This window comes from Bidens hawaiensis, unplaced genomic scaffold (assembly GCF_021521415.1).
Source record: "Bidens hawaiensis isolate Kalapana, Puna unplaced genomic scaffold, B.hawaiensis_p1.1 tig00008700_1, whole genome shotgun sequence".
Lineage (NCBI taxonomy): Eukaryota > Viridiplantae > Streptophyta > Magnoliopsida > Asterales > Asteraceae > Bidens > Bidens hawaiensis.
Window position 1 is genome coordinate 1 of NW_027491627.1, and position 21,763 is coordinate 21,763.

The 21,763-nt window shown below is 37.5% G+C and overlaps 2 protein-coding genes and 2 pseudogenes across 3 annotated transcripts; all 4 read left to right on the forward strand.

Annotated features, from left to right (window-relative positions):
• The first annotated feature begins 28 nt into the window (after positions 1-28).
• LOC143529764 (3,9-dihydroxypterocarpan 6A-monooxygenase-like) lies at positions 29-601 on the forward strand. Its single transcript, XM_077025483.1, has one exon. The coding sequence runs from the start codon at positions 29-31 to the stop codon at positions 599-601; it is 573 nt and encodes a 190-aa protein (XP_076881598.1).
• Positions 602-5,481: 4,880 nt separating this feature from the next.
• LOC143529765 (uncharacterized) lies at positions 5,482-8,783 on the forward strand (annotated as a pseudogene). Its single transcript, XR_013134720.1, has 5 exons — positions 5,482-5,920; positions 7,204-7,288; positions 7,366-7,534; positions 8,156-8,421; positions 8,500-8,783. The product of XR_013134720.1 is annotated as an uncharacterized LOC143529765 (transcript).
• A 290-nt stretch (positions 8,784-9,073) lies between these two features.
• LOC143529767 (polygalacturonase inhibitor-like) lies at positions 9,074-11,613 on the forward strand. The gene is made up of 2 exons (XM_077025484.1): positions 9,074-10,403; positions 11,260-11,613. Exons 1-2 carry the CDS (start codon positions 9,768-9,770, stop codon positions 11,611-11,613), a joined length of 990 nt encoding a protein of 329 aa, XP_076881599.1. The 5' UTR covers positions 9,074-9,767.
• Positions 11,614-13,665: 2,052 nt separating this feature from the next.
• LOC143529778 (FT-interacting protein 1 pseudogene) lies at positions 13,666-16,425 on the forward strand (annotated as a pseudogene).
• Positions 16,426-21,763: the final 5,338 nt, after the last annotated feature.

Sequence of the window (21,763 nt, forward strand, 5' to 3'; positions counted from 1 at the left end):
TGCTCCTTACGGGCCATACTGGAAACTCATGAAGAAACTGGTTATGTCTGAGCTTTTAAACGGTAAAACACTCGATTTACTCCTTCGCGCTCGACAAAATGAGGTTAACTGGTTCGTGAACTCGTTATCACAAATGACTAAATTTGCAAAGCCAGTTAATGTTAAAGATGAACTTCTGAAGTTAACAAATAATATGATATCAAGAATGCTTATTAGTGAAAGATGTTCCGACGAAGAAACCGAAGCAAGTGATATGACTAATTTAACCCTGTTTCTTTTTCTTTTAAAGAATTTGTTCATTGCAGGAACAGACACCTCTGCACTAACTATAGAATGGGGTTTAGCAGAATTAATCAACCATCCAATAATAATGGAGAAAGTGGTAGAAGAAATCAACCGAGTAGTCGGACAAGACCGGCAGTCAGAAGAATCCGACGTACCAAACCTTCCATACCTCCAAGCGGTAGTGAAGGAAACACTAATTATCCCGAGAACCTCAACAGAAGATTGCACGGTTGGAGGCTATCATATTCCCGCAAAAACTACTGTTTTATTAACGTGTGGGCGATCTAGAGAGTTGGATCGATCCACTGACATTTAACTCTGAAAGATTCGAACATAGTCATGTGGATATTAGGGGACGACATTATCATATGCTAGCGTTTGGGAGGGGAAGCGAATGTGTCCCGTGACAACTTTAGCTATGCAAATGGTGCAAGTGACATTGGGTGTGATTGTTCAATGTTTCGAGTGGAAGGCGGATGAAAAGGGGGATGTGGCTCGGGTTGATATGGACGAGGGACCGGGATCACACTTCCTAGAGCCAATCCTTTGGTGTGTGTTCCTGTGGCTAGGCTTGAATGCTTGATTCTACAATGTTTTAAATATATGTTGAAAACTTTGTGTTAGTTGTTTTATTAAAGCTCTGTCATGTATTACCAATACTCATTTGCTGCGAGCCGGCTTCAAGGATCATAAGTCCCTCTCCAAAATGTCATGATCCGATTAGACAAGTTAAAAGACTAGCGAAGTTTACAACTTACAACCGCAATTATTTGTTACACGTCACTATGCGAGATGGATTAGACTTTCAAAATAGTAAAATGAACGAGTCAAACAATAAAACAACTAATTAATTCAACATTGCTTTCTTACATCTAGGGATGAAACTCATATGAACATGAAATATGAGTGACTTTAAATCTCTAATATGTAATTTTAACGTCTTTATATGTTGGGTGTGAACTCAGTGTCACATAAAAAAGAAGTAAATGCCTATGCATAAGACTCTAGGTTTGGTTTTGATGTGCTAAAAGTAGTTATAAAATAAATAATTTAAATTATACTAATCTAGACACTAAGTAATACTCTAGACCCTTAAACGTAACTAAAACTACTAACCGGCAAGTGAACCGATCGACTCTAGTACAACTAAGTAAGTCCGGATATCGAACCCGCGAGACTTTTTAAATTACGAAACTAGCAAATTAGACTCAACTACAAGACACGACTATTTATTAATAATATTTGAGGGGGATTTTAAAACTAATTAATTAAAACTCTAATAATAATTAACTAATGATTACAATAATAAAACATGATCATTACTTATTAATTAATTAATAAAACTTAAACCCTAATTAGTTTTAACTAATAAACAATTTAGAAGACTTGGATTAATTCAGATGATGAAAATAACTACCCAGGCCAGAATCCCCAAAGTTGCGGTTATTAATTTAAATGGAAAAACGCAAGTTATGGAACCAGGATCATAAAATAGACCATTGACAGAAAACCCGAACATGACCCTTGAGCTTCAAGAAGACGCCTATGGATTTCTAACAAGTTTTAAGACTCACCAGTTTTATATTAAACTTCCTTACGGTTATTTAATCACTTATGTCTAAGTATCTTTTATGACGAAAACCTACCTTACAGCGCGGAATTCAAAACATAGCGAAGCAAACCCAATTAATTTAATAGACTAAGCTGACAATCAAATCTAGACGGACTCCTTACGAAGAACTAAATCTAGCAATCCCGACAAGCAAAGATCTATTAATAGCCTATCACTTTATAGCTTTTTAGACTAGCAACTCACTTTTATCTGTTTAATTGATTTTATTGTTTCTATGATTTTAATGCATATTAATCACAAACTAGCCAAGAACACACAGTAAATGACCTAACAAAACCCTATCCTATGAAACAATCAACAAGGGCAATGTGAAACAATAAATTCAAGTAAACAAAACCAAGCAATCAAACGCATCAATTAAATCAAACTCAACCGTTTACTTAGAACATAAAATCCATAACGAAATGAAAATCCAAATAAAATCAAACCGAACTAAGGTTCATCACGACCTAGGCAGTTTATGGAATTTAGCCTAGCATCATAAAGTCTAAATCAAACAAAACGAATAAAAACTAAAACATGGTGAAAATATAAGAAATGGGGAATCAAAGATGATAAAACCCGTAAACTCGAACGTGAACGTGTAGCTCTTCACCGGCTGTCCTCTTGCCTTCAAAATCACCACAAGACTCGTAAAATAGCTCCAAAGACTCTCTAATTCGGCTAAGGGTTTTTAGGTTATGTCAGGTTTAAGTTAAATGTGTTTAAATAACCAAAACAAGGCCCGTCATTAAGCGAAAACGAAATTAATTAAGCCCAGTGTTGCCTAGGCGCCGCGCGGAGGGCATTTGGCCTCCCTCCTTCGCGTGGCGCGGTGTGCTTCTCCATGGGGGCCGGTCAGACCGGCCCGGTCTGACCGGTTCTCTGTTCTGGTTCTTCCTGACGCGTTCCGGATCTCCGTTTCGGCTCGTTTTTCGCCCTTTTTAATCACGATCAAATCCCGGAACCTACGAAACATAAAAACGTTAGTAGGGTACAAATTTCGACTAAAAACGAATAAAAACTATTAAAATATTAAATAAAATAAACAAGGGAAACATATATATTTAGTATTATATCAGATTTTAAAATGAAATCTAATATAGTGTTAATAAACATTATATAATAATAACTTGATAAGACTCGGTTAAAGTTTAAACCAACATTTTACACAACACATGATAAATAAAAGTTTAAGTTCAAAAGAAACTTAGTTTGTAAAAGTTAGCATCTTAAAATTGCTATGAATAAAATAGTTGTCAATTTAAGACAAACATAACTAATGTCAAAGTCTGTACTATACTACTATGTTATAATCCATAAGTTAAGTTTTTATTTCCTTTTCTTTTCTTTTCTTTTCTTTTCTTATCCTTGGAAATGCATTTACTTAAAATGGCACATGACATATACTTAGATAATGCTAAGTAAATGCTAGAAATGTTATACTCAAACAAAATAAAAAAAAAAATTATACAATTTGATAATCATTCTCGGCTGAGGATGTCTCCGCATATGCATTTGTGGCTTCCAGGTCTCAGTCGTGGAAATTGCAGGACCACGTCCTGCGAAATGCTGGTGTTACGGGGGTAGATCCTGACTACTCTTTTGCACTTGGTAATATTGGAACAACTCTCCCGGACCTTGATATAGGCGGTTTTACTGATAAGGAGACCGCCTCCAAGAAACCTCAACAAACCTTGGCGAGTGCTCTTTATGGTAAACACGTACATGATTTGGAGGAGCGATTCGATATGACCTCGAGACAAAAGAAATTTTTAGCTTGTCTCAAGGGGGCTCATGCCCAGGATTTTTTGACTGTTGTGCCCATTGAAGATCTTGGGCAACGGATGTCGGCAGTTGAATACAGAGCCATCCTTAAATACCGGCTTATGATTCCCCTTTTCCCTCCAGATGAATTATGCCCCATTTGTAAAAAAGCTTGTTTGGATAGATTTGGTGAGCATGCCCTCCACTGTAAGGAATTGCCGGGATTCAAGTATCGTCATGACTGGGTTAGAGATGTCTTATGAGATGTGCTTAGACGTGCCGGAATCTCAGCCAAGAAAGAGATTTTTGACTGATCCGCGTGAGGGAAGATCTACCCTGCGTCCTGCGGATGTTCTTGTGTTTGGCTGGGCAGGGGGTAAGCATGCGTGTGTTGACCTCACCGGGGTGTCCCCGTTGGTGGGGCTGAGAGACAGTGGCTTCGTACCGGGGCATGCGGTTTTGAGAGCGTAGTCTAGGAAGGTTGCTAAGCATGAGACATCGTGTTTGGAGAATCAGCACGTGTTCATTCCATTTGCCTTCGACACTTTTGGATCACTAGCTCCCGAGGCGGTTCGCTTCTTGGAGCGGGTGCAGAAGGTGGTCCACAGTGACTCGCAGAGCCCGAGAAACCAAGGATTTATATTTAGTAGAATAGGCTTTGCGATTCAAAAGGGGATAGCGGCGCAGCTTGTTGCTCGCTTACCCATTATCCAGATATAGTTCGGTTTGTGTTATGAGTAATTAATAAATAAAAAATAAAATAAAATAAAATAATCATACGACATGACCATGTGACTGTATCTCATATAAACACATGATTGTATGGAAGATTTCATAAAGCTACGCATTTCCAACTCTTAAATTGACACAACTTTATACGACTACGTAATTCTAGTCTAATATGATTCGGTTAACAAAGGTTTTCCTATTTGAAATCAACATATGAATCAAACTAGGTAAGTAAAAAACATAGCCACAGGACCCATGCTCCATCAGTTTTATTAAGATCCAATTTCTATTGAAAGATATTTACATCCCGTATTAAAAATTACATGCTTCTCTATGTTAAATGTAAATGATAAATTCATCCTATTTAAAATATAAACAAAACTCCAAATTTAGTCATAACTATCTCCAAAATTAGGCTTTCAACCTTAAATGAATGATACAAACCTTATGTAACAAATCACTTTTGATATCAAACATGCCACTTTTCGAAGTATGACCCGTTTGACCATTATAGTCACACAACTTTTATTTATTATAACAAACTTATATTATATAACTATTTTTATTTATATTATATTATTTCATAAGCCAAAACTTGATGAGTTGATGTGGAGAAGACATGTGTTACAACATTAGCCCTGTATTTTTATAACATTATGATAATCAGGTTATAATATTTGATAAAACTGACTACAGGTCTACATCTGTTAATTTTGATAAGATCAAACAATAAAAACTAATATAAAAATACAACAATTATACCACCCAAATAAAAAATGAATATCCACCCTGGATATCCTCGCCCACAGTTTCCCCAATTTCCACCTTCTTTTCTTTCTTTTTCCCATCAATTTCTCCAACCATATCTTCAAATTCAATTGCTTTCAATTCCAAATCCTAATCCCTTCAAATCCACTCAACCCCTTCAATTTCACTCAATTTCTCATCTGGGTTTCTCTCAAATTCATCCAATTTGCTCAAAACCCGAATCAAAACATAAAATTGATGCAATTAATCCAATAATTATGTCAATTCACATCTTCTGATTGGTGGGTCTGCTTCCAAATTGAATTATTTCAAGAAAGTTTATAAATTTGCAAGAAATTTGTTATTATTATTGTTATTATTCAATTTCAAGATTTGGGTATGGTGGCAATAAAGATTGGGATGCTTCACTATGTATTGGACCCCATGTATATGGTGCATTTATGCACAGAACAAAGATAAGCCCACCATTCTTTTCTAGAGGTTGGGGTGGGCCCAAACTTGATCTTTTAGAGAAGACTATTAAGCAGATATTTCCAGCTGCAGCTGAAGGACAGAACTGGCCTCCAAGATTGATTCAACCAATGTGGAAAACAGTTTGGGAGACTAAAAATGCTTGCTTGAAAGAAGGGGTTTTCAGGACTCCTTGTGATGAACAGATTATTAATGCATTCCCTCCTGAAAGTCATACTGCTAGAGTTGCTTTTCTTGCTCCTAAGTTTGTGCCACCTCATAAAATGGCTTGTGTTGTTCATCTTGCAGGTACTGTATAAAAAGTTATATATATATATATATATATATATATATATATATATATATATATATTTATAGTTTTATTAGGTATGATACTATGATTGGATTAGGTTACTAGTGAGTTTATTTATAGTGGAACATATATGTGTTGTTTTATGATTTTCTGGTACTTGATCTTGGTGTTAGAAGTAGAAACTTTAAAAACACAACAATCATGTTCTTTCAGTTCGGTCAATATGTTCTTAGGTTTGTATAGTGAAAGGAAGATTTAATTGATGAATTTATTCAAGGCTAGTTGGTATATAGCTGCACCTAGATATGTAATATTAGAAATATACATAATGGGAAACGCGAGCTATACGCCTATACTTTTCATGATTGTTGCCACTAATGATGATGCCGTTTTGAGTAACTGGCACCATTGAAAACCTATCTTGGTTTCTCTAAGCCTAAAGAGATAAATAGCAAGATGCTTGTTTTAAAGCATAATGGATTTATGTGGCTTGAAGAAACTATTAATTGAAAGGAAGAAAAAGGACCATCTTAAATGGATGTATCTATGCTACCAAGCTGATCAAATTCACAATCTTTGGTGCGCACAAAAGTTCTATCCAATATTCTTGTTAGTAAATAGAAGTGCATGGACATTCAGATTTCAGGCTGGTTGACTTTCATTTAAATTGTCAAACTGTATCTTAGCGGATAAGATAAAGGAGGGAGATTGAAATGGTTTGGTCATGTGCAGAGGACGTGAAAGACAACACCGGTACAAAGTGTGGAGGTTATTACAGTGGAGAGGAGGAGGAGGAGGAGCAGATTAGGCAGGCTTTGGTACACTTGCGCATCTTCGAGGACATGATCAGGGACAGGAGTTTTTGAAATGTTGGATAAAGGTTATGGATTCTTAGGAAGGAGTATAGATTTTTCGTGGATTGTCTAGGTGTCATGACTTGGTTTTCCTCGTTAGTTACTTTCTAGGTGGATTATCTTCTCTTTTTCTGGCCCTTTTCTGTCGTCTTCCTTTCTTATCTCTTCTACTACTACTAGTATGCAACTATGCACATTATGTTACTTTTTTGTATGTCAAAAAAGAAAAACTAAAGCTTTGTTGAGTCGGGGATTTCTTTTGGGTGCAGTCTCTCTATCTCTTGGGATAGAGGTAAAGTCTGCCCCGTCTCATTCCCCAAACCCGTAGTTTTTCTTAGCAGATAGACACCATGTATTAATTCTATAATGTTTTGGATTGCCGAATTGTTGTTGTTGTTGATTATGAACCCTTGCTTATATTTCAGGTACGGGGGACCATAGTTTTGAGCGAAGGTTACGTCTTGGTGGGCCACTTTTGAAGGAAAATATAGCAACCATGGTTCTCGAGAGGTAATGATAATCAAAGCCATAACTGATTCAAGTGCACATATATTATTTTCTTTTAACTCTATTTTAAAACCATACAGCCCATTTTATGGACAAGGCGGCCATTTCTGCAAAGCGGGTCAAAACTGTTATGTGCGAGTGACTTGCTTTTATTAGGAAGAGCCACAATTGAAGAAGCGCGCAGTCTTCTACATTGGTTAGATTCTGAGGCGGGTTACGGGAAAATGGGCGTTTGTGGTCTAAGCATGGGTATCTTTTCAATTCTATTGTCTACACTTTCATATAGGCTTGTAAACGAACTGAACAGCGTGTCCGTTCTTCTAACTTTAACCAAATAAACGATCGGACACGGACAATTAAACGAACAAAGATTCTTGTTCATGTTTGTTCGTTAAGAAAATGAGCGTGTTCGATTGAGTTTGTTCGTTAATAGTAAAATTAACGATTCATGAACGTGAACAAACACAAATAAACGAACATAACTGAGCATTGGTAAGCGAACATAACTGAGCGAAAACTAAAAGTAAGCATGAACATCAATATGTTGGACCTGAAGTATACAGTAAAATAGTAAATTGTAATATGTAATACTCCTTAAATCATATAAAACTGCTGAATTGTAAGGCGCATAAATTTTCTCAATGAATGTATAAACCAAAAGAACATGAACGATATAAATGAATGATTGAGACATGTGTTCATGTTCGTTCGTTTAACCAGATGAACATAAAAACTGTCATGTTCGTTTGTTAAACAAACTTTCTGCCGAATGCTTCACTGAATGTTCGGTTCATTTATAGTCCTACTTTAATGAGAATCACTGTATACTTGTCAAAAATTTTATGACATTTAAAATTTGATTCTGCTTAGGTGGAGTACATGCAGCGATGGTTGGATCGTTACACCCTACACCGATTGCTACATTCCCGTTTCTATCTCCACACTCGGCTGTTGTAGCGTTTTGTGAAGGCGTGTTGAAGCATGCAACCGCATGGGACGCGCTAAGACAAGATCTTTCTACTGCCATGACACTTCATGAAGTACAAGAGCACATGAGACATGTTTTGTCTCTCACTGATGTCACTCGCTTTCCCATCCCCAAAAACCCAAATGCGGTTATTCTCGTTGCTGCTACTGTAAGTACCAATTACCTACTTATAATGTAAATGCACTTTTGGTCACTTTATGTATTAATATTGTATTTGGTTTGTTAGGATGATGGATACATCCCTAAGCACTCGGTGTTGGAGGTCCAAAGAGCTTGGCCGGGCTCGGAAGTGAGATGGGTGACAGGTGGGCATGTGTCTTCGTTTATTCTTCATAATGGTGAGTTTCGTAGAGCGATTAAGGATGGGTTAAACCGATTAAAGTGGAAGGAATCTCCTAATTGATTAAGCATTGCGAGAAGATTCTGCTAACTAACCCATGTGACTTGTAAAGTTGATCACTCTTGTTGTACATGTTTCATTTTATTATGATTTAATTTAATTCTGCATGACTGTTATGCATTTTCTGAAACAATTGTTATCATATCATTCGTTCAACATTTGATAATATGTGTGTCATTATACATGATATGAGTTAGGCACTTAGGCTTAGGTTTTTAGTTTCTAGGGCTGGGTAAAGTTGTAAACTAGTGGCTTGAACCGGCCTGGCCTAACCAAGTGCACATGGTCTAGTTACTGTTCTTGGATTTTGTCAAAAAGTGGTCTGAAATGGTTGATAACACTCTTACGTTAGATGGGCTAGCCTAGGTCATGTAGTTTATATATGTTGTCAGGTTAGTCCTCATGTTAGGTTTTTGAATAAACTAGAAGACTGATGAACGGATAGGGTCGGGTTGAAGGTTTTGGCAATCTAGATGATTCTTGGTTGTGCCGGATATAGAACTTTACCATATAGTTTTCAAACCTTCTGCGTTAGTGATAATGCAAACATAACATTATAACGTATTGTCGTTGAGTTTGCGCGTAAATAGCATAAATCGATCTAAACGAAATTATAGCTCTGTCGGTATAAAACATCCTTACCAATGTTTTGAAAGTAACACTGCCAAAAACGTCTGTTCTACTGGTTTACTGTTCCAATCGATTTTTCGAAAACAGTCCTGATAGTTAAAAAAAAATAAAAAAGATACAAGACATAGTATAAAAGTGCCAGAGCTTAATCATTTATACATGAACAAATCCAAAATGAAATATCTATCATCTTAAACATCAAACAAAAAAAAAAGAAACAGTATATATATTCTTTTAGATTACTCATAAGGGTAGAAAAGCATGTTATATTTTAATACTATAGAACTACAAATAAAAAAGTACATAAACTACAAGGATCATACATTTTGTTCATATTATAAAAAAACACATTGTTTGTTTGAATACCGTTGCACAACATAGATGATCTACATAGCTCTTTAGTGTGTACACTTCTGAATATCTATCTATAAATAGGATTCTTTTGGTTTACATGTCATGCAAAGATGAAGACCTCTTTCTTCACCATCACCATTGTCCTTCTATGCTCAACACTCCCTCTTTCTCTATCGCAACGTTGCAACGTAAAAGACCAAATTACCCTCCTTCGACTCAAAAACTCCCTCGGTAACCCGAACGTGTTGGCCACGTGGACCAGCAGCTCCGACTGCTGCAAATGGCATTTTGTAGAATGCGACCCTTACAACGACCGTATCAAATCCCTTACCATCTTCTCTGGTGACATCTCTTCCACCATCCCCGATACCATTGGCAATCTCCCGTACCTTGAAACGCTCATCCTTCGTAAACTAACCAACCTCACCGGCCAAATACCCGTAACAATCACTAAACTCACCCACCTCAAAACACTGACCATCAGCTGGACTAATCTTTCTGGTCCCATTCCTTCTTTTCTCAGCCAACTCAAAACCTTAACCACACTCGATTTGTCCTATAATAATTTCAACGGATCAATCCCTCCGGAGCTTGCTACACTTCCAAATCTTGAAAACCTTCACCTTGACCGGAATGAGTTAACCGGGCCCATTCCTGACTCGTTTGGGAACTTCACACGAAAAGTACCTGCCATTTATTTGTCTCATAATCTGCTGACTGGAACTGTCCCCAGGTCGCTGGCTCAGGTTAATAAGGCCGACTCTAGGCACACAAAAATACATATAAGTTACCATTATGGTTGTTCTTTTTGATGAAAATTTTAAGCCGAGCTTAAGTAGAGGAGTAAATGAGTTGAGCCAAGCTCGAGTTCGTCTAGGGTCGAATTCAGCCCGTTTAACTTACAAAAGCTAGAGCTCGAGTCGTTTCAAGCTCTATTTATAAAGTCCGAGTTCGGCTCGGGCTATGGTCTATTAATCAATTTATATACATTTATAGCTATTTTATACATATAGTTATAAATGTATAGTACAACATAATATATATTATTATAAAAAATATATATTAAATATATATATATAATGTAAATAATAGGCTGGTTTATGCTCGCATGTCAGCTCAAGCTCAATAAGCGAAGCATGAGATCGGCTCGTCTATTAAACAAACTTATTTTTAGTCTCGAGCTCGAGATCGTTTAAGTTCAGCTCGATTCAAACTTTTAGCCAGACAGGCTCATGCCGAAAAAAAAAATATAACCCTAAATGGGCCAGTTTTCACGGTTTTATATTTGACTGTTTGGTTTTTGCGGTTTTAGAAGAAAGAATACTTTTCTTAAGGCATAATTTTGGATTATATTATAAAAATGATAAGGATTATCTGTGAATAATATACATACAGATAACTTTACATTTCTAAGGTAAAAATAATTAAATATTAAATCATAGATGTCAAACGGCTGCTGCCGGCTAAAACTGTCGGTTCGAAGGCGCAAACTGTTAAACTCGAACAGTGAGCTAGACTGCATATATTTCAAACCGACCACATTCTTGTGTTTGGACGGTTCGGTTGGCAATTTTATTTTATTCTGGTTCGGCTACTGCGCAGGTGAACTTTACGTCGTTAGACTTGTCCAGAAACAAGCTGCAGGGAGACTTATCCGTGTTTTTTGGTATGAACAAGACCATTCAAACAGCTGACTTTTCAAGAAACATGTTCGAGTTTAACTTCTCAGCTATGAATGAATTTCCGGCTAGCTTATCCGTGCTGGACTTGAACCACAATAGTATATATGGGAATTTGCCTGAGGCATTGACAAGACTACAACTACAGGCATTGAACGTGAGCTATAACAGACTCTGCGGTGAAATTCCGGTGGGTGGGAGGCTGCAGAACTACGATAACACAGCTTACTTTCATAACCGGTGCTTGTGTGGGTTTCCATTGACTGCATGCTTTTAAATCATCAACACTTTCCTTAACTTAGTTGTTGTATCTGTTTTATGTTCCTCATTTCTTGTGTACTTTTAGTTTGTTTCATAAGTTAATCAAAATTAGCTAAAACATTCAGGTACTTATTTGCTATTTGTTATGGAGGTCAACTGTTGATTAATTTATGCATTACTTAGTAAAGGATTTAACTAACCATAATCAGGTTTCCATAGTGTTGTCCCTCATCAACTGCTGAGGGTTGGAGTCCTACGGTGGACAAAAGTGTAGACTTAGAATAAGATTAGTGGGTGCGTGAGTTTGAGTCGGTCATTTAAATATTATTCGTAACCATGATTTTTTGATGTGGGCTCGGTTTTTGTTTTGGTTCTATCATCAAAGCTTAAAATTTTAAGCCGAAAAACTTTTTTATTGGCTCCAAATGTTAATTTTGGGCATAACATACATTTAGGCCTATAATGTCTGACATTATTCATTAAATTCTTATAAAATACTTAACATTCAAATATAAAGATAATAAATTTAATAACAAGCATTTAAATAGAACTTGATCACACCCATTCAAACAAAACATAATCGATTAACATAAAAAAAGAAACAAACATGTTCAAACAAAAAAATTATCCAACAAAATCGCGTAACAAAACTAAATATTCATTCAAAGGGTTGTTTCAATTCTGCATTTGGTCACAATCTTCATTATTCTAAAATTAATGGCAAATTCTTCTAACTATAATTTGTGAATGTGAGAATCTTGTGCATCCGTTGACACTCATAAAACTCACGGATGTACACGTGCCAAATATAACTGTCATGGTGCTTAATTTACAATTGGACTCCAAATAAATAAATTATAATTAAATATATAGTCAGGTTGGTTTTTGTTTAAAGTTGTTGAGTTTTTGGTACATTATGATGTTCATGCACGATCAATGTTCGGTTTCACGTTAAATGTATTTGATGATTTTTAAGATGTTTTCTCACAGTTCACACCTTAGACATATATTTTTTGTATACAATCCTAACTACCTAAAAACATAAATCTATCATAATTCATACATGAAATCTGAGTGTAGGATTGCACAACATTTGTGTGTTATCTTCTGGACCCCAACCGCCCAATCCAACCTACCTGCGTTGTAGCCCATTTGTCAAATGGTGATGGGGTCGGCCAATTTTTTTAGGGGAACTTTGGGCTTGTTTGCTAAAACAATTACGTTGCATAACTTTCATATAGTGAATTTACTAGTTTAAACTTTCTATATATTATGCATAATAATCATATTAAAAATGTTAATTTTACTTTATAATTTCAGATACATGTTAATTTTACTTTTTGTAATTTGTTTGGGTCAACTCAAACTATATAACAGGATAAATTGGACTTATTCAAATTATACAATTTGATCAAAGAGCCATTATAAAAACTTGTTAACTTCAAATTGACTAGCGCCGTCATCAACCCCATTACTATCACCACCCTAACGTTATCACTGTCACCACTGACCCACCACCAACACTGTCACTAGCCACCTCAGAAAATATAGCCGCCTTTCCTAAAACAACTTATTTCAACTTCAACCCCTTTTGATGATGACTATTTCGACTCAAATAGAATAAAACTATTTAGTAATACTCAACTTGACTTAACCCACCCATTTTGTTGTTATATATGTTAAGTAACTTAATATACATACCAAATTATAAAGCGACAAATATAACGACGCTAACATTTCTAGAATAACCAGCATGGCCGCATGGGAGTTAAGATGCTGCTTCTTGAGTCTGTGAGAGACATCAACACCAAGAATAAAGGTGAAAGTTGAGTTTATCTTAAGAATATATGCTGCAATGGAAAACTGGTATATATAAAGGAGAGAATAAAGATTAAATTAGCATCTTTCTACATATCACTGCTTTTGCTTTTCTTCATTTTATAATAAATTGTATCACCAAAGAGACAACGTTTCATCTGCTGGCTAGTCTGGACTTTTGTTCTAGCACACCATAATTATTAGTGTAATTATAACTTCAAAAAGCTTAACTTTGTCACAATTTTTATGTAAATAATAATATGCTGTATGACTTTTTATATCAATGATTATACAAAAAAGCCATAGACTAAATATTAAGAAAGGTATCAATTTACAATGTGGCTTCTAAATAAAGCCACTTTAACTAGGTTCTCCTTCCACTACATTTTCAATGGTCTCATATCACACAAAAGGCAAAGATTCACAAGCAACAACTACAAAACTTGAGTTCACATCAAATGTTTCAGTTTACATAAACCAAAAACAATACTAAAATTGTACACAATTTTGCAATAGGTACTCATCTTTACATAAATGCTACTTACAAATTTATTATCTTCAGAAACAATAACTATAGCTTTGTTGGTTTTTTATTTCAGGAGGATAACACAATATGGGTTCTAAACCAGCTGCAAACCCGGATGACTACAAAATCAAGGACACTAAGCCACAGCTCGGTGAGCGGTGGCCACATGGCGGTGTACGGGGTGGTAGCGGTTGGATTAGCAGTGACAGGGTCACAAGCACTTACGACCTCGTGGAACAAATGTATTATCTTTATGTTCGGGTCGTGAAGGCCCGTGATCTTCCCATAAACCCGTTAACTGCAAGTTGTGACCCGTATGTTGAGGTTAAACTCGGGAACTATAAAGGGAAAACGCAACATTTCGAGAAACGAACTTATGCCGAATGGAAACAAGTGTTCGCGTTTTCGAAAGATAAGATTCAATCGACGGTTCTTGAAGTTTATGTGAAAGATAAAGATATGATCGCGCGAGACGATTATTTAGGGAAGGTAGTGTTTGATATGAATGAAGTCCCGACGCGGGTCCCGCCCGATAGCCCGTTAGCGCCACAATGGTACCGGTTAGAGGACCGAAGGGGTGATAAAAAGCACAAAGGAGAGATAATGCTTGCGGTTTGGATGGGAACGCAAGCAGACGAGGCGTTTTCGGAGGCGTGGCATTCGGATGCGGCTACGGTTCATGGGGAGGGTGTGTATAGTGTGAGGTCAAAGGTTTATGTTTCGCCTAAACTTTGGTACCTTCGGGTGAATGTGATCGAAGCACACGATGTCGAAAGCGAAGATAAATTGCAACCGCCTCAAGTTTTCGTCAAAGCGCAGCTCGGGAATCAAATTCTCAAAACCAAATTATCCGCAACGAAGACCACGAACCCGCTATGGAACGAAGATTTGGTGTTTGTCGCAGCCGAGCCGTTTGAAGAGTCGTTAGTGCTTACACTCGAGAACAAATCCGGGTCGAAAGAAGAGACCGTGGGTCGACTTGTCTTGCCACTTAACGTGTTCGAAAAACGGTTAGACCATCGGGCCGTTCATTCCCGATGGTTTAACCTTGAACAGTTCGGGTTTGGTTTGTTGGAAGGCGAAAGAAGAATGGAGCTTAAGTTCTCAACCCGAATTCACCTTCGGGCGTCACTCGATGGCGGGTACCATGTGTTAGACGAGTCGACTATGTACATTAGTGACCAACGCCCCACGGCGCGTCAGCTATGGAAAAAAGCGATCGGGATCCTTGAGATCGGGATATTAAGCGCGCAAGGGTTGCAAGGAATGAAAACAAAAGACGGAAAGAAAACGACGGACGCGTATTGTGTCGCTAAATACGGTCAAAAATGGGTTAGAACCCGAACCATACTCGATAACTTTAACCCGAAATGGAACGAGCAGTACACGTGGGAAGTATATGACCCGTGCACGGTTGTCACATTAGGCGTGTTTGATAACTCGCATTTAGGCGGTGAGCAGGCAGCGACAGTTAAAGACGCTCGCATCAGTAAAATAAGAATCCGGTTATCCACATTGGAAACGGATCGAATCTACACGCATTCGTACCCGCTTCTTGTGTTACAACCATCGGGGTTAAAAAAAACCGGCGAGTTACAACTAGCGTTTCGGTTCACTTGCCTATCTCTAGCAAACATGATTTACCTATACACCCAACCATTACTACCTAAAATGCATTACCAACACCCGCTAACCATACACCAACTCGATAGCCTGAGGTATCAGGCTATGAATATTGTGGCGATTCGGCTGGGTAGAGCCGAACCGCCGCTAAGAAAAGAAGTGGTGGAGTACATGCTAGACGTGGATTCTCACATGTGGAGTATGAGAAGAAGCAAAGCGAACTTCTTTCGTATAGTTTCGGTCTTTTCGGGTGCGATATCAATGAGTAAATGGCTTGGGGACGTTAGTAACTGGAAGAACCCGATTACTACGATTTTGGTTCATATATTATTCTTCATATTAGTTTGTTTTCCGGAACTGATCCTCCCTACGATATTTCTCTACGTGTTCTTAATCGGAATATGGAACTTTCGATCACGTCCCAGACACCCTCCGCACATGGACACTAAAATGTCATGGGCGGAGGCGGTGCAACCGGACGAGCTGGACGAGGAATTCGACACGTTCCCGTCATCGAAAGCGCAGGATGTGACGCGAATGCGGTATGATCGGCTTCGGAGCGTGGCGGGGCGGATACAAACGGTTGTTGGGGACATAGCGACGCAAGGGGAGCGGTTTCAGGCGCTTTTGAGCTGGAGGGATCCTCGGGCGACATGTTTGTTTGTGTTTTTCTGTTTGGTTGTGGCGGTGGCGTTGTATGTGACACCGTTTAGGATTGTTGTGTTGGTGGCCGGGTTGTTTGTGTTGAGGCATCCTAGGTTTCGGAGTAAGATGCCTTCGGTGCCGAGTAATTTCTTTAGGAGGTTACCGGCTAAGGCTGATAGTATGCTATGAGTGTTTCATTGTTTTTGTTTGGTTATGCTTTGTTTGAATGTTTATGAGGTTATATAGTTCATAATAAATGCTGTAGTTTACTGTGATGAATTACAATCATTGATGAACTTAATTATTTTCTGGTGGTTGATATGTGTTTTAGATTTTTTATATAAGAAATAAGGGTGAACATCGAGGTGGGCTTTCGTGACTGCCGCCGGTAACACCACCCTGTGTTCCTGAGCCCAACAAAAAAAACACCCTGGCTGGCTTAGGGACGTCATACTAATACAGGAAGGAGGCAAAGAAGAAAAAGGGTGTTAAGAGAAGCAAATCGGGACGGGAACACCATCCTGCCTTCTTCAGGATCGGAGTGGGATGGGCACTACATTTACCCTGAATGTTTGAGATTTTCATCTAGATTTATTTTTTTTAAATAGTAACTTTTCTATTATGTTGTACTTTTAACGAATATAAATTAAAATATGATAAATTACATATAATATATACATTATCAACTATAAAACGTGTTAAATATTTACAATATGTAAATTTCATGATTGCAAATCACAAATGATAAGTCGATGTACTTCACAACATATAAGATCTAAATAACTTTATAAAAAGCATTTTTACACCAGCTCATTTTTCGCATAATGTATCTACGGTAGACAAGGGCCAAGAAAAATATCAAAAATGAAATAAAACTTTGGGGGTATATCATTGGTGTATACAGTTCATGTAAACAAGTATTCGGTTTCAATATTCGGATCAGGTATCCCCTAATACCATACATGTACATGAACCTGCAATTTTTTTTATCAATCCGATACCCGGATACCCAGTGGCGGAGCCACATAGTTACAACCGGGTTCGGCGAGCGATTCTAGTATCGTTTTAAAAAATATTTGAACCCATAAGAAAAAGCCCAAAGTTATTAATAAAATGGCTTGATAAGCCCAACCCAATTAACAATCATAAACATAATACCTAAATAGAAATTTAAGTAAACAAAAAAGCCAAAAACATCGACTGTTGAGTTTCTTATAGATCAAGTATTGACGTCGCGTATCACCTCCTGGCTCCTCCTTCGTCAATAGCCCCAGTTGCCCAGTTTGCCTTCTTCACTTCAGTGTCCTTCGCCTAATCCAGGTATGTATGTTTTATGTTTACTTACTTACTCTTGAATAGTTTTATACGAGTAAACGACCCTCGCGCTTCGCAGCGGGTTTATGTATGTATTGATTTGCTAAAACAACTAAACCAGTTGAGTAACCACAAACGAATTTACATGAACATAATCAATTAACAATAACACGACTTGCCTTACCAGTTGAACTAAATACAAAATATGTCAAATTTTGTTGCTAACATGAAAGTTACATTTAAAAGGGTTTACTTTCTTCATAATTAAAAAGTGCTACAAGGATGCTCCTTTTATGATTGTTAGGGTATAGATTTTATGCTGAGGATACTCTATTTTTATGTAGCTTGTGGATCATTTATCTTTGAGATATGTTCCAGGTTGCGAAGGATCAAGGATCCCCGGTATTCATTATACACTAACGATTGTGTTTGAATGATGTTGTGATTAATAAGTATAACGGCTATATAACAAAGTCTACACTCTCACTTCTATCTTCAAGCGAATAGGTATAACGATAGAGTTTCTTATGAATGATGTTGTGATTAATAGGTATAACGATTGTGTTTGAATGAGAGTGTAGACACTCTAATTTATAAGAAAGAGTGTAGAAACTTATTCATACATTTCTTATAAATTAGAGTTTCTACACTCTCGCTTGGAGCGCACGTTATCCAACGTATAATTCGGGGCAATGGGACCAATGCACGTTTAGTGGCTTACAATTCCGTTGCTTTCGGTTATATGGAGGATCCTACGATTTATGGTAGACGTACCATACCCCCGGTTTATAACATTTTCTTGTTATCTCAAGACAACGGTTCCTAACATCTTCATGTTAGCTAAGGTTTTGGCGTTTTCACGTCACTTACGTTTGGGCTTGTTCCCAGTTTAACATCATTTTATTTTGGGCTTGTCCCCAGTTTATTTGGGTTGTCTCCAGTTTATTTGGGCTTGTCCTCAGCTTATTTGGGCCTGTCCCCAGTTGATTTGGGCTTGTCCCCAGTTTGTTGGGTTTAATCCCAGTTAATATGATAAGTTATGTGTATCAAGTATCCTAAGGTCAAACTACAAGGATCATGAAGATATCGACACTTATGGTAACTTGGGTCTAATCAAACCTTATGGTATAATTTCAACTTATCAATTTATATTTATTTGGTTTTAATTTTTACCCTTTCAATTGTAAGGATCCAGGATTCTTAACCTGTTTTTATAAGGATAATGTATCTTTGAAACTATATTTCAAAATTATTAATAACCCTATGACTACAACAAATATATTTTCGGAATAATAAATAACGCGCATATAGACAAGTTTTCAATAATTATTAATAATAAGTCACCTGACTTACCAAAATCCTTAACCCGGATTTCACCATTCAAAAGATGGACTATCATCCCGGGTTAAGCAGGTGTTACTAATTGTTTATCATAGTGCAGGAAAATAAAGACAGGGGTGTGACAACCGCCAAAAATTAGACTAATCTGGTAATTATATTAACCGTAATCGCGTATTAATTAGTAAGGTAAATATATAGGAATAATATTTTCACTCAAAGTTTTTGATTTTAGTTGAATATTAATATATGGAACCCGAAAAAGTTCAATTTTGTCGTGTAGCTGACACTGTACAGATTGACACCGGGTAATATCTCAAAACGGATAAATTCATAAACGTGTCAAGATGACCTCGAAAAATAAAATTTTATGTTAGGATATTATAAATAGTGTATAAACTTAATTTTAGAAGGTTCGAATCGCGAAAATTAGAAAATAAGTAACCGAAAGCCAGTAGAGGACACCGTAAGAGCCCGACATTAAGTTTTTTATAAAATTATGTTTTTAGGCAGACATTGACTGTAATCTAATTTCGCTCAAAGTCTGATAAAAATTATTAGAAACGGAAGTCGTTTGGCTAGATAAATTACGAGATACGTTAAACATTAATACCTAGTTATTAGCACATGCCATAATTCAAATCACCTCTCCCTCTCCCTCTCCCATCTCTCTCGGCCTCCACACACACACAATCCAACCCCACCTCCCAAACCCACCAATAAGAAACACACATGTAGTTATGCAATGATTACCTAGAAGCTTCAATATGGACACATGCACACTCTACCATCCAACTCACTACCCTATACCCCTCTCTTCCTCCCTTTATATAACCGACCACCCCATCACCTTCCTACCATTTCACATTTTCAAACTTTTACACACACAACAATTGATTAGGAGGTATTTGGTGGAGGTTTAAGCAAAATACAAGAAGTAGGAAGCCAAAGGAAGGATCATAGCCAACCCAAGGTCACATTATCACCACCATAGGCACCAAATCCGAAACCCAAGGTAACCCACTTCAAAGATTTGTGTATACTAGTTGTTATTTGATGTTTAAGGTTTGATTCTAGTATGTTTGGTAGTATACATGCAAGCATGATATGGATATATGTCACACCCGGCCCTAAACGGCGGAAACAGCCGGGCGCGCGCGAGCAGGGATTGATAATCAAGCACGGGTCATTGCAAACATTCAAAATAAAATTTCCATTGCGCATGAAATGTCTAGTACAAAATACAAGACATTGATTAGAATAAAAAAAAAAAACATCCAAGTATGAAAATCATTGAAGATTTCCGCGCCATATCCCCTCACACGGCGGGAACAACCGCGCGTGTGGAAGGGATAGAGCTAAAATCTTCCAAAAAGCTAATTTTATAGATGTTCTGCGTGAAGTGCTCTATGAGTGACTCCTTGCGCTACCTAGCTATCTCCTGAAAGACACGTAAAAACATTTGAATCAGTATAAACTGAGTGAGTTCACAAGTTTTGGTGACTTGATAAATCGTATTGCAACATAATCTTGATAAAGCCATATTGAAACATATTTCTGATAACATTGTTTAAACACATGCTTGATAAAACCGTCCCGCGGGTCACGCGCGGACATTTCTAGAAACCGTGGCGCTGCCACTATAACTTAGTAATACCGTCCCGCGGGTTACGCGCGAACGTTGTGCCGGAAAACAAGGCGCTCGTCTTTGTAAGAGGTGCGACCTCTACGAGCGGGCTCAATCCCATAGTACTACCCCGTGACATACTAGGCACTCGTCCATGCAAGGGGTGCGACCCCTACGAGTGGGTTGATCAAACACGGTAGTCCCTACCCTTCGAGTTCCAATGGTAAAGTGATCACTTACTCGTATCTTGCGCACTCACATCGAAAACCAAGATAAACATAGATAACCGTTTGCATTGCTTGTAAATATACCATGATAAAACATAATTTAAACACGTGTCCCTTGCCCCGAAAACAGTTTTAAAAACAGTGAAAATAGTGAAAATAGGGGCTGTGAGACTCACCTGTGATTCTTGTTAAGAGATTAATCGGGGTTTCGGGTTTCTTGGTGTTAGCCTCGAAATTGGAAGTCTAAAATATGATTAAATAACAAGAAATATGTATATTAAGATCAAGAAATCGAAGAATATAAGGGTTTTGTCAGAAAAGTAAATCTCTAGACTAAAGTTTCGGCTTACCTAGTGAAAGAAACGGAGATGGAAAGGGATGCTTTGGGAGAGAATTATAGATTTAAGAGAGTTTGGGGTGTGTTTGTGTGATGTTTTTATTCAAGGATTGATACATATTTATAGGCAAATTCAAGGGAGCACAATCCCTTGATTTAGGGGATTGTAATCTTTTCATATCTAGGTGTAATGATGACAAAGTATAGGATTTATTATTATTTATTCAGGGATGGGGGTGATAGTCCTAGGGAGTGGTTAAAAAGATTCTGATTGATTTTGACAGGACATGCAGGACTGTGGTTGGTGGGAGTAGGTACGGCTGACAGCTGACATTTCGTGTTACAGTATACTTTTCCTGGTACTGTTGTCAGTGTGTAGTCAAAAGGTAAAAATATATGAAACACGCTACTGGTTCCTTCTGGGCGGGGGTAATCCCCTTACATTTGAAAAAAATAGACTAAGTGTTTTGTGCGTGTAGCCTTGCGCGTATAGCCTTCTGCGTGTAGGCAATTTCTTTGCTGCGGGTAGGTGCGTAACCTTCTCGCAGTCAGGGACGTTGAGTTTCATTTGTAGATTCTCCATGAGGTCTTGGTGTTTCAACATAGTGATCAGTTATGTTGAAGTCAATTCCATCTTGGAGCTTCAGACAAACTAGCTCTCAACCTTCCCGCCATGCGGGGAGGTTAGTCCCCTTTCCGCACGCTCATAAA

What these genes read in the sequence shown, in the direction of transcription:
- LOC143529764 (XM_077025483.1), top strand. Translation starts at nt 29, where the DNA reads ATGAAGAAACTGGTTATGTCTGAGCTTTTAAACGGTAAAACACTCGAT.
- LOC143529767 (XM_077025484.1), top strand. Translation starts at nt 9,768, where the DNA reads ATGAAGACCTCTTTCTTCACCATCACCATTGTCCTTCTATGCTCAACA. An exon ending in TCCCCAGGTCGCTGGCTCAG is followed by an intron (nt 10,404 to 11,259) that starts GTTAATAAGGCC and finishes GCTACTGCGCAG; the next exon opens with GTGAACTTTACGTCGTTAGA.